The sequence below is a fragment of the Tachysurus vachellii genome, chromosome 1 (assembly GCF_030014155.1).
Source record: "Tachysurus vachellii isolate PV-2020 chromosome 1, HZAU_Pvac_v1, whole genome shotgun sequence".
NCBI lineage: Eukaryota > Metazoa > Chordata > Actinopteri > Siluriformes > Bagridae > Tachysurus > Tachysurus vachellii.
In genome coordinates, this window is record NC_083460.1 from 25,446,384 (window position 1) to 25,459,478 (window position 13,095).

The following is a 13,095-nucleotide window of genomic DNA, read 5'->3' on the forward strand; positions in this document are numbered from 1 at the left end:
TAGAGCTGTCTAAATATCAGTGTGACCTTCTTCTCCTGAGACTTCCACTTCTGACCTTCTGTTGGTTTCTTAATCCACCTAATACGTCTTTTCGCTCCAGAAGTCACTGAGCTCCTTTCTGGAAGTGTGCTGGAATGTTAATTAAATTTCTTAGCAACTAATGAGGAGACTTGCACTGATTGGGTTGAATAATCCCTCATATCCTCAGGAGCCATGTGGCATACTAATGGCTGAAGGGGCAATTAGGATAATTATTGCTATTTTAATTTAATTACAAACTAAATCTGTTTTAATCAAGACTTTGGTCATTTCTGTGCTCAGTAAAAGATATGACACCACACAGAGGAGATGACACCATTTCTTTTGAATGATCTTCTCGTTTTCTTTCTCTTGCTCAGGCTGGACAAAAAGCATCACGTCAGATGCACGAGTTTGCCAATAAAGACGCTTTACGTCTTTGTCATACAGAAGAATTTGAAAACAAGCAATTTCCACACAGTCAAGTCATTTTCACTGTGCATTGAGTCATTTGAGTGTAGGATACACTAAATGGGTTATGTTTAGAGGAATAAGGCGATTTGATAAAGTGGAAAAAAAAATCCACAGCTCTTTCCCTGGGGACCTGCAGCTCAATATACTTTTCCTTGCTCCAGCTGACTGAAGTCCAACTTCTTAGGAGTCTGATGATAGATTGTGTAACAAAAGAAAGACATAAACTCTGACTTTAAAGAAATAAAGCAAGAAAGAATACCAGTGCTGAATATTGCACCACCTCTAGCAGTACATTACAAAGAGGAACCATAACTAAATATGGTGATGGCGTACTATTCGCGCCACAGATAGCAAGATAGATGTCAGGCTGTTGGTATTACCAAAGAAGTGAATATAAAGTTCAGACCTGTATTTTGCAAGGTTCTTTAATGAATAGTCAGCTCAATTGCATTATTATGGCATCTTGCAGAGAAAGTTAATTATATACACAAGCTAATGGTTATACTGTACTCAGAGTACAGGCTTGCTTAGTGCTTCCAATACCAACACAATCTCATTCACTAGAATTTGAGCCCTCTTGTTAAAGCTCTGAATACTGTACATTGAATAAAATTCCAGACAAACACGCTGCCTGATGAGTGACGAAAGCTAGATTTAAACAAAGTTAGAAAAAGAAAAGGGATAAATGGGGAGAACAAGCTGCTTACCAGCATGCCTTTCCTCTTGGCCTTGTGCTGTCTTATATTGGAGGCTGTGACTGAAACAGGCTACACACACACACATACACACACCCCACACACACCACACACACACACACACACCAAGCAGCTCAAGTCATGCTGCAGATGTGCTCCTGTGGTGAGCAGAATCAATCTCTCACATCAGTAACACAGCAGAAACAGATTTAGATCTGAAAATAGATATCTAACCATGTAGTAAGGGGGAAAAAGTACTGAAAATGCAGTTATGTGACAAGCAGAAGATTTTATTTATAGAAGCTAGGCCAGTGTGAAATAGAAGATCAAACAATCAGGCGTTATTCACAGAAAGGGGGTTCTTCATTCTTACAAGCTCGATACTAAACACTTATCCTGCTTTCTTTCATACAAGGAATAATTCAGTTTTTCCTTAAAATAGTTTGTGACCTTTTTATACTAGAGGTACAAGAGTATGTGGTTTAAAAATAACTGAAGGTTAAGTTTACAGCCTGTAGTTTGCATGGTGCAATGCAACCATGCAACCTAAATAATCAAACTCTAAATAACTCAAACCGAATAAATTTCCTTCTGTAGCTCAGTCAATAGATGAGAGTTATCTAGCTAAAAACAGTAACAGTAGCCATCTTGAAGCTGAAATCAATGTATTCTGCATCACATCTACACAAGAACATCAAACTCAGCCATGATACGTGGCCCAGATTTTAGAGCAAAGCTAAAAAGCAACTGAAAGGACACTAATACAGAACTGCTGCATTGTTAAACCTGCTACAGTCTTGTTAGTCATCTTATCATTTCTACACCGACAGCTCAATCACTGAATCTTGTACAGTGGATGCAACACAAACAGATTTGTCATTTTTAACATCATGAAGGTTTCTGTAAGATCATTCTGTCTGTGAGGAAAAGCTAAAAGCTTCAAGATGACGGAAAAGAGAGAAATGATTGTTTATAGCTGCTCAAAGGCAAGTAATAACGTGTACTAACTTGTTTTGAGGTCGTGCTTATCAAATTTAAATGCTGACGTTTTATGATTCTGTCATTTGTTTCAGTAGAATTATTTGTGTAAGCTAATTTTTTTATTATTCCTAAACATTAACTGATGGCTCAATTTGTCCTTTAATGATGCCACAATGTAGAAAACTTTCTTCTTTGAAATCAAATCTGGTTCAAACAATCAGCTGTCATTTACAGAATATCATTAGATAGTAACCAAGACACTGTGCCCAAGTATCAAAGATAGCTGGAGGAGGGAAAACTTTTTTTTTAGAAATAGTGAGCAGTACCCTGGGAGTGGATGAAAGACTCTGCACAACAAAGTCTACAGGGCTCTGGGCACTTTTTATAGCCTGTACTGCCTCCTCATGGCTGGCATTCTGCAGGTCCACACCAGCTACCTGAGGAACAGAACAGGACACAGTGTCAGATTTTTGTGTAATCAGCTGCACATCTTTCTATCTCTACTCTGTACCACCTTTTAAGCAGCACAGATAGTTTGTGAGAGTCTGTATGCTTTAACATGTAGGCGTGTGTGTGTGTGTGTGTGTGTGTTGCTCACCTGCAAGATCTTGTCTCCAGTTTTGAGTGCGTGTGTACGTCCTGCAGGGCTGTCTGGAAGCACCTGTTTAATGAAGATGCCTTTCAGCTCTTCTCCATTCTTCAGGCGCTTTATAACCGAACGGCCTCCAACGATACTGATGCCCAGAGACTCACCAGGATCCAGCCACACCTCCACTCTGCAAAACACAATCACATTCAAGCCCACGCTCCAGGTTTGTTCATATTATATCTAATTAAGCCTGACAAATTACTCCTACATTCAAATATTAATTAGGTAAACTTCTCAGCAATCTTATCTAGCCTGCATATGCAGGAATATTAGTGATATGCTATGAATTTATATCACATGAATCATGAGAGGTGAAAATCATCTCAAGGGTGTGTATTAAAGAAATTCATGAGAAGACAATATCATCATAATAAACATACATTAAGAGGTGAAAATGAATCTGAAACACTCTATATAAAGGAAGTACAATTATATACACTGTATACACTGTGCTTCCCACAATCCATCTTGATAACGATTATCAATACACAGAAAAGTGAAATCCCAAATGTCTTTGTATTCATTATGTATCCTGAGTGCGCAGGTTATCGTCACAGTCACCAACAACATGCTGAAAAAATATTAGTTGAGATTCCCTTTCACTAAAAGTGTGACTACGATAAATGTCTGCTGGAAAAAAATGAGAATTACTGACATCGTAAATACTGGTTTTTTTTTTTATATTAAATTTCAAAGCAAAGAAATTAGGAAGAACCTGCGTGGGGGACCCCAGTGACTGAAGATGGGCGTTTCCTCTCCCTCTCCATCCTCTCTCTCTGGTAAAACACTGATACCATGCGCGCGCACACACACACACACACACACACACACAGTATGTTCAAAGCTGAAATAAGATGAACTATAAACTCTAATGTTTGTAGCAGAATCGTCCCCAAAGGTTCATTATGCATTTAGTTTTCTAACCTGTGTTCGTGTCTAATCAGCCCCGTTGCAGCCCCCTGACTTCTCTTCTTCCCTCTGACATATGAAGTCGGCTGTGCAGACCTGTGGAATGCAAAATCGAAAAAGCTAATATTTTCTCTTCTCCTATACACACACACAGACATGTCATTAAGCCTGTAAATTAGAGAAGCATCAAAAAGAATTAAGCCGTCATCATTTCTGCTCAGTGAGTTTAAAATTCTGACAATCAGATCAACACTGGTCTCAAAAGCAAATATAAATAAAGCAAGCTATGAAGCAAAAGGAATTTGAATAATGCAGGTGATAACACAGTAGTGTGCCTCTGACAATTGGATTTTTGTTTTCTTCTGGAGGTCACCGACTCTATATAGCTGCATAAAACACCTACTAATACTAAGTGTACTTTCATTTCATTTTCACAATCTTAAGCCCCTGCTGCTGTCTGAAGTTTTATTAGAAGCTGTCACCGTGCTACATGAAAGACACAGACACAGGTACACACAGGTACGTGCTCGTTCTCACACATGCACACCTGACACCTTAAATTGTCCTCCAATGACTGGCAGCACAAGCAGACGTCAGGGGCTCAGCTGCATCACAATACAGCTACAAGTCACTGAGGAGGCCTCCCCCTCCTTCTCTCTCTCCCTCCCTCACTCCCCCTCCCTCTATTTGTTAGGCTAGTCTCTATATTTGACAAACATAATGAGATATTATTTTTATTATAATATAAACATCATTATTTATCTGTGAGATTAGTGATTAGAAATGACACACAAAATAAGATTTCCCAGAGATTACTGGTCAAATCTGTTTTTTGTTGGCTGTGGTGTTCTGACGTCAGATGTGTTAATGTCAGGAAACTGAATTTCTGAACTCCATGGCATGATGAGTTTTCTATGCAAAACAGTCACCTGTCGAAAAAAAAAGGAACTGGCAAATTTAGTCAGAGGCACATAGGGGTGAAGTAAATCTTATTTAGTTCCACTGACATTAAAACATAGCAAGACAGTAATGTAAATATAGAATTAAAATAGATCATTAAAGAATAAAACACATCAAAACAGAAGTTTACCCTCACAAATATATAGAGCAATGTAGCATACCCAAGTCCAATAGCAAAATATATTGACATTTCAAAATATAATACATTTTTATAGTACAGTGTGGTTTTGCAAATAATATCAAGTAGTACAGAAACATTTCTGTTAGCTTAAATATTGTTGAATAAAATACTGTTCAGAATATATTCTGAAGTACACACGTGGACAAAATTGTTGGTACCCTTTGGTCAATGAAAGAAAAACGCACAATGGTCGCAGAAAAAACTTTATTCTGACAAATGTAATAATAAATAAAAATTCTATGAATGTTAACCAATGAAATTCAGACATTGCTTTTCAACCATGCTTCAACGGAATTATTTAAAAAAATAAACTCATGGAACAGGCCTAGACAAAAATGATGGTACCCCTAACTTAATATTTTGTTGCACAACCTTTTGAGGCAATCACTGCAATCAGAATATTCCTGTAACTGTCAATAAGACTTCTGCACCTCTCAGCAGGTATTTTGGCCCACTCCTCATGAGCAAACTGCTCCTGCTTCCGGTTTGAAGGGTGTCTTTTCCAGACGGCATGTTTCAGCTCCTTCCAAAGATGCTCAATAGAATTGAGGTCAGGGCTCATAGAAGGCCACTTTAGAATAGTCCAATATTTTCCTCTTAGCCATTCTTGGGTGTTTAGCTGTGTGTTTTGGGTCATTGTCCTGTTGCAAGACCCATGACCTGCGACTGAGACCAAGCTTTCTGACACTGGCCAGCACATTTTTCTCTAGAATCCCTTGATAGTCTTCAGATTACAATATACCCTGCACAGATTCAAGACACCCTGTGCCAGATGCAGCAAAGCAGCAACAGAACATATCAGCGCCTCCTCCATGTGTCACGGTAGGGACAGTGTTCTTTTCTTGATATGCTTCATTTTTCCGTCTGTCAAGGCTGATGTGCCTTGGCAAACAGTTTCATTTTTGTCTCCTCTGTCCATAGGACATTCTCCCAGAAGCTTTGTGGCTTGTCAACATGTAGTTTGACATATTCCAGTCTAGCTTTTTTATGATTTGTTTTCAACAATGATCGTCTCCCATGTAGTCCACTTTGGCTCAAACAACGACGGATGGTGTGATCTGACACTGATGTTCCTTGAGCATGAAGTTCACCTTGGATCTCTTTAGAAGTCTTTCTGGGCCCTTTTGTTACCATTTGGATTATCCGTCTCTTTGATTTGTCATCAATTTTCCTCCTGCGGCCATGTCCAGGGAGGTTGGCTACAGTCCCACGGATCTTAAATTTCTGAATAATATGTGCAACTGTAGTCACAGGAACATCTAGATGCTTGGAGATGGTCTTATAGCCTTTACCTTTATCATGCTTGTCTATAATTTTCTTTCTAATCTCCTGAGACAACTCTTTCCTTTGCTTCCTCTGGTCCATGTTGAGTGTGGTACACACCATGTTACCAGACAACACAGTGACGACCTGGAGCCCTATATATAGGCCTATATATATATATATATATACACACACACTCTCTCACACACACACTGATTACAAGATTGTAGACACCTGTGATGCTAATTAGTGGACACACCTTGAATTAACATGTCCCTTTGGTCACATTATTTTCAGTCTTTTCTAAGGGTATCATCATTTTTGTCTAGGCCTGTTCCATGAGTTTATTTTTTTAAATAATTCTGTTGAAGCATGGTTGAAAAGCAATGTCTGACTTTCATTGGTTAACATTCATAGAATGTTTATTTATTATTACTTTTGTCAGAATAAAGTTTTTTCTGTGACCTTTGTGAGTTTTTCTTTCATTGACTGAAGGGTACGAACAATTTTGTCCACGTGTGTATAGTATAAACACAAAATCGAGACACGCATTTGTCCCTTGTAAATTTCATTTTTGACACTAGTACCATTGTTAGCATTGTAAATTTAGACTCATTTCCATTTGAACATCCTTCTAGCTAGGATTATACACAAATGGTGTTGGTGAGGGTATTGATGGTCTCCTGGGTAGATCATTCTGTAATACAGTCTTTATTCCAGTAGGTGGGGATAAAACACAACAAACAACATACACCATGCAATTCCTATTACAGATGTACAGTCACTGAATAATGTACAGGAGTTGTGTGATATAATCATGTCAGCATGGAGCAGAATCTCAAATGAATCTTTAACCTCTTGTGGAATCCGTGGCAGGGTGAATTGAGGCTGTTTTACCCAGTATTAGTACAGTGTTCCTAATAAAGTGCTTGGTGATTGCAGAGGTACTGTACCAATACTAGCAGCGGGTGTTTTATGCATATATTTCAGGCGTTACTCTAACTGCAGACTAGTCCTAAGGTGTCTACACTGTACAGGAGTTTTCTATGTGCAGTCTGTTAAACACTGAGATTTAAACTGAGACTGATGTGCCACTCACTCTGTGTCTGTGTCAGTCAGAGTGAGCTCGGAGCCTTCATTCCGCGAGTCTGAGTCCGCCTCACTCTCTGCTAACTCCACCCATGTCTGTGCTGACTGACCTGAAATCACAGACATAAACAGCCATGTTTATCTGATTCCATTCGTCAGCCATGACCATTAATTTGCTTTACTTTAGTTAATAAAGCTATTCCCTTCCAATACAGAAGATAACAGCAGCTGAAAGACAACGACCATAACATGCATATAACTTTGTCATCACAAAAGGCTACCAAATCTAAACACACAGGCACAGACACCTACACACAACAAGTAAGAGCGGTTGAGGTGGAGCGGACGTGATGTCTTCATGGAAAGAGAAGTGCATTTTCTGAAGTATTTGTGATCTTCATATTCTGGGATTTATTACCATCTTTCTAGGAAATAGCACAAATTGTGAACGAGCCTTTACCAAGAATACAGTAACAAACAGTAAGCACATACTGGTGCTGCGGAAAGATTTACTCTAAATAAACTAAATGGCTTGTCAGAAGATCGATATTTGTCTGCCTTTGGCAGATTGTCAAGCCCTAGCTTAATAAACCTGCTGTCAAAGTCAGACTGGCCAAGCAAGCCATCTGAAAACACCACAAAGACCTGGGGCTATGAAATAAACCAGTTCCTATCTCTAAAGCAAAAGTATTAGGCAAGGAAATTTATGTTTGATATAAATAACTTGACATTTTGACAGTGAATTTTTAGTGGAAGCTAGACCATCTTCTAACAGTGTCAGTGACATGACAGACCCGACACTGATTAGGAAGGTGCCAGCTAGAGTGTCTCTCACTATCTGGTTTGAGACATATTCCTGCTGCCAAAGCTGTTAAAGGCAACACAAACTGATTAAAAGTAAAATGGTCTGATTACTAGACAATTCACTGCTCTCAAATGCTTTGAAACTGAGGAGAAGTCTAATGACCTGACTTTAGTTCTTATATACAGTAATAATGGCCTTAGCCTATTGGGAGACAACTACAGTAAGGCTACACAAGCAAACCTATTCAATGGCATTTCTGTTTCTTTATACACATAGATAAAGAAAAAGTCTGTGGCTGCAGATAAATCAGATACTGAAAAGATAAACACACTTACTGAAAGCACACACACACACACACACACACACACACACACACACACTCACTGAGGGGATGCTGATGGAAATTTAGGCTTGACTCCATTTCTGTTTGAAAATCATCTTCAGTTGCAGCTCTGTCCTCCGCCACCTTCCATGGGCGTAAGAAAGAGAAGGAAAAAAAGATATTAGGTTAGAACTGTATTGACAGTGTAATAGTGGAATAAACCAAACTGCTTAGTGTAGTCCATCAGTCTCAGGGGAAGTGAAATAACAATCACAGCAGCATGTCCTTTAATGTGATAATACAAGAGGATTTCTTTATTCTTTATTTCTTCATGTGTGTGTGTGTGTGCTCGTGCATGATGCCCTCTAATGGACTGAGAACTCATTCAAGATCCAATCCTGCCTCGGATCCACCACGGCCCTGACCACAATAAAGCAATCAGTGTAGGTACATGAATTAATTACTAAAGGAATAGATAATAAGATCTCTCACACACGCACTCTCTCTCACACGCGCGCTCTCTCTCTCACACGCGCACTCTCACACGCGCACTCTCACACGCACGCTCGCTCTCTCTCTCACACGCACGCTCGCTCTCTCTCTCACACGCTCGCTCGCTCGCTCTCTCACTCGCGCGCTCGCTCGCTCTCTCACTCGCGCGCACTCCCTCGCTCTCTCACTCGCGCGCACTCCCTCGCTCTCTCACTCGCGCGCACTCCCTCGCGCGCACTCCCTCGCTCTCTCACTCGCGCGCACTCCCTCGCTCTCTCACTCGCGCGCACTCCCTCGCTCTCTCACTCGCGCGCACTCCCTCGCTCTCTCACTCGCGCGCACTCCCTCGCTCTCTCACTCGCTCGCGCGCACTCGCTCTCTCACTCGCGCGCACTCGCTCTCTCACTCGCGCGCACTCCCTCGCTCTCTCACTCGCGCGCACTCCCTCGCTCTCTCACACGCGCGCACTCCCTCTCTCACACGCGCGCACTCCCTCTCTCACTCGCGCGCACTCCCTCTCTCACTCGCGCGCACTCCCTCTCTCACTCGCGCGCACTCCCTCTCTCACACGCGCGCACTCCCTCTCTCACACGCGCGCACTCCCTCTCTCACACGCGCGCACTCCCTCTCTCACACGCGCGCACGCACACTCTCACGCGCGCACTCTCACACGCGCACACTCTCACACGCGCACACTCTCACACGCGCACACTCTCACACGCGCACACTCTCACACGCGCACACTCTCACACGCGCACAGTCACACGCGCACACGCGCACTCTCTCACACGCGCACTCTCTCACACGCGCACTCTCTCACACGCGCACTCTCTCACACGCGCACACTCTCTCACACGCGCACACTCTCTCACACGCGCACACTCTCTCACACGCGCACACTCTCTCACACGCGCACACTCTCTCACACGCGCACACATTCTCACACGCGCACACTCTCACACGCGCGCACTCTCTCACACGCGCGCACACTCTCACACGCGCACACTCTCACACGCGTACACTCTCACGCGCACAGTCACACGCGCACACTCTCACACGCGCGCACTCTCACACGCGCGCACTCTCACACGCGCGCACTCTCTCACACGCGCACTCTCTCACACGCGCACTCTCTCACACGCGCACTCTCTCACACGCGCACTCTCTCACACGCGCACTCTCTCACGCACACGCACTCCCTCTCTCACGCACACGCACTCCCTCTCTCACGCACACGCACTCCCTCTCTCACGCACACGCACACTCTCACACGCACACTCTCACACGCACACTCTCACACGCACACTCTCTCACACGCTCCCTCTCTCACTCACACGCTCCCTCTCTCACTCACACGCACTCCCTCTCTCACTCACACGGACTCCCTCTCTCACGCACACGCACTCCCTCTCTCACGCACACGCACTCCCTCTCTCACGCACACGCACTCCCTCTCTCACGCACACGCACTCCCTCTCTCACGCACACGCACTCCCTCTCTCACGCACACGCACTCCCTCTCTCACGCACACGCACTCCCTCTCTCACGCACACGCACACTCTCACACGCACACTCTCACACGCACACTCTCACACGCTCCCTCTCTCACTCACGCGCACTCCCTCTCTCACGCACGCGCACTCCCTCTCTCACGCACGCGCACTCCCTCTCTCACGCACGCGCACTCCCTCTCTCACGCACGCGCACTCCCTCTCTCACGCACGCGCACTCCCTCTCTCTCACACGCTCCCTCTCTCACTCACGCGCACTCCCTCTCTCACGCACGCGCACTCCCTCTCTCACGCACGCGCACTCCCTCTCTCACGCACGCGCACTCCCTCTCTCTCACACGCGCGCACTCTCTCACACGCGCGCACTCTCTCACACGCGCGCACTCTCTCACACGCGCACACTCTCTCACACGCGCACACTCTCTCACACGCGCACACTCTCTCACACGCGCACACTCTCTCACACGCGCACACTCTCTCACACGCGCACACTCTCTCACACGCGCACACTCTCTCACACGCGCACACTCTCTCACACGCGCACACTCTCTCACACGCACACTCTCACGCGCTCCCTCTCTCACGCGCACGCGCTCCCTCTCTCACGCGCACGCGCTCCCTCTCTCACGCGCTCCCTCTCTCACGCGCTCCCTCTCTCACGCGCTCCCTCTCTCACGCGCTCCCTCTCTCACGCGCTCCCTCTCTCACGCGCTCCCTCTCTCACGCGCTCCCTCTCTCACGCGCTCCCTCTCTCACGCGCTCCCTCTCTCACGCGCTCCCTCTCTCACGCGCTCCCTCTCTCACGCGCACGCGCTCCCTCTCTCACGCGCACGCGCTCCCTCTCTCACGCGCACGCGCTCCCTCTCTCACGCGCACGCGCTCCCTCTCTCACGCGCACGCGCTCCCTCTCTCACGCGCACGCGCTCCCTCTCTCACGCGCACGCGCTCCCTCTCTCACGCGCACGCGCTCCCTCTCTCACGCGCACGCGCTCCCTCTCTCACGCGCACGCGCCCTCTCACACGCGCACGCGCCCTCTCACACGCACACTCCCTCTCACACGCACACTCCCTCTCACACGCACACTCCCTCTCACACGCACACTCCCTCTCACACGCACACTCCCTCTCACAACCACACCCCTCTCTCACACCACACTCTCCACCCACTCCTCCACACGCACACTCTCTCACACGCACACCTCTCACACGCACACTCCCTCTCACACGCACACTCCTCTCACACGCACACTCACACCCACTCCTCCACGCACACCCTCACACTCCACTGCTCACACGCACTCCCTCTCACACGCACACTCCCTCTCACACGCACACTCCCTCTCACACGCACACTCCCTCTCACACGCACACTCCCTCTCACACGCACACTCCCTCTCACACGCACACTCCCTCTCACACGCACACTCCCTCTCACACGCACACTCTCTCACACGCACACTCCCTCTCACACGCACACTCCCTCTCACACGCACACTCCCTCTCACACGCACACTCCCTCTCACACGCACACTCCCTCTCACACGCACACTCCCTCTCACACGCACACTCCCTCTCACACGCACACTCCCTCTCACACGCACACTCCCTCTCACACGCACACTCTCTCACACGCACACTCTCTCACACGCACACTCTCTCACACACACACTCTCTCACACACACACACAAACACACACACACACACACACACACACACCAGTAGACCTACTGCCCTAAAAGCACACTTTCTAAGTATATTTTCGATACAATAATATTAAAATGATTTTCTGATATTTTCTCACATAGCACTTTCTTGTTATAAAGCTCTGAATTCAAGTTTGTTTATTTTGCACAAATCTGCTCTAGAGGATGAAATGTACAATCATATGGTCAAATTCTCCATCTTACCTGCTGCTGTACTTCAGTAGGGGTAAATGTCAGGTAGGGGTTTAACGTCACTTCCTCTTCCCTGTAAGGTGACTGCTCCCTGTGGTATAACAGTGGACTCTCCCTATTACTTCTGTTTCTTTCCTCCTCCTCATCTTCCTCCTCATCCACAGCCATCTCTCTCTCCTCGCCTGGCAGGAACTCGAGCGTAATTAGAGGTTTGGCATAACGGATTGTACTATCCAGAATCAGCTCTGGGTCATCATCAATGTCTTCTGGAAGGACAGAGTCATCCCTAAAGTCCTGCTAGAGACAAACAGATCATTAGCCCTTTTTTATTAGACAATTCTATCACCAGATGCAGAGAGACACTGCAATGGATTCATGAACTATAAAGAGCAATTTCATTCTAGCTGAAGAAATAATGGCAGAGATGTGATCAGGTTCATGGGATTTACTGCTTTCTGGTTTTGAGATTAAAATTCCTGTTACTTGGCTATGCACAGCACAATATACCGAAAGTATCCAGTTTTTAAAAGCACTCTGGTGCTATTACACAAAATAGCTGTAGTTTACGGAAAAAAATTATACAGAGCAGAATGAAAAGTGCCTACAGAACTGTGAGGGATTCATACAAGCATACAGTGTTAAAGTGATGCTTTTTTCCTTCTCGATAGGTGAGTAACGTTGGTTTTGCTTTGTTTTACAAAACTAGTATATGCCGTCCTTTGCATGATTATGCTTGTGTGTCATTTCTGCTTGTTTGTTTATCTGCAATCGTATTGTTCTTCCCTTTAGCTATGATAAAGACACATTTCTTTCCATTAGTTGCCTGGGTTGCGTATGTATGTGTGGGCG

At 45.2% G+C, this 13,095-nt stretch overlaps 1 protein-coding gene across 5 annotated transcripts in view; it reads right to left on the reverse strand.

Annotated features, from left to right (window-relative positions):
- patj (PATJ crumbs cell polarity complex component) overlaps positions 1 to 13,095 on the reverse strand; it is a 126,483-nt gene that overhangs the window by 84,278 nt on the left and 29,110 nt on the right. For 3 of the 5 annotated variants that reach the window (XM_060879692.1, XM_060879675.1, XM_060879703.1), the window contains 8 exons: positions 12,259 to 12,543; positions 8,409 to 8,490; positions 7,230 to 7,329; positions 3,742 to 3,822; positions 3,533 to 3,604; positions 2,767 to 2,944; positions 2,495 to 2,605; positions 1,200 to 1,259 (listed from right to left, as the gene is read on the reverse strand). In XM_060879692.1, coding sequence (XP_060735675.1) covers positions 1,200 to 1,259; positions 2,495 to 2,605; positions 2,767 to 2,944; positions 3,533 to 3,604; positions 3,742 to 3,822; positions 7,230 to 7,329; positions 8,409 to 8,490; positions 12,259 to 12,543 — 969 coding nt within the window. The remainder of the gene's footprint in view (positions 1 to 1,199; positions 1,260 to 2,494; positions 2,606 to 2,766; positions 2,945 to 3,532; positions 3,605 to 3,741; positions 3,823 to 7,229; positions 7,330 to 8,408; positions 8,491 to 12,258; positions 12,544 to 13,095) is intronic. The other 2 variants (XM_060879679.1, XM_060879684.1) reach the window with 2 other exon arrangements.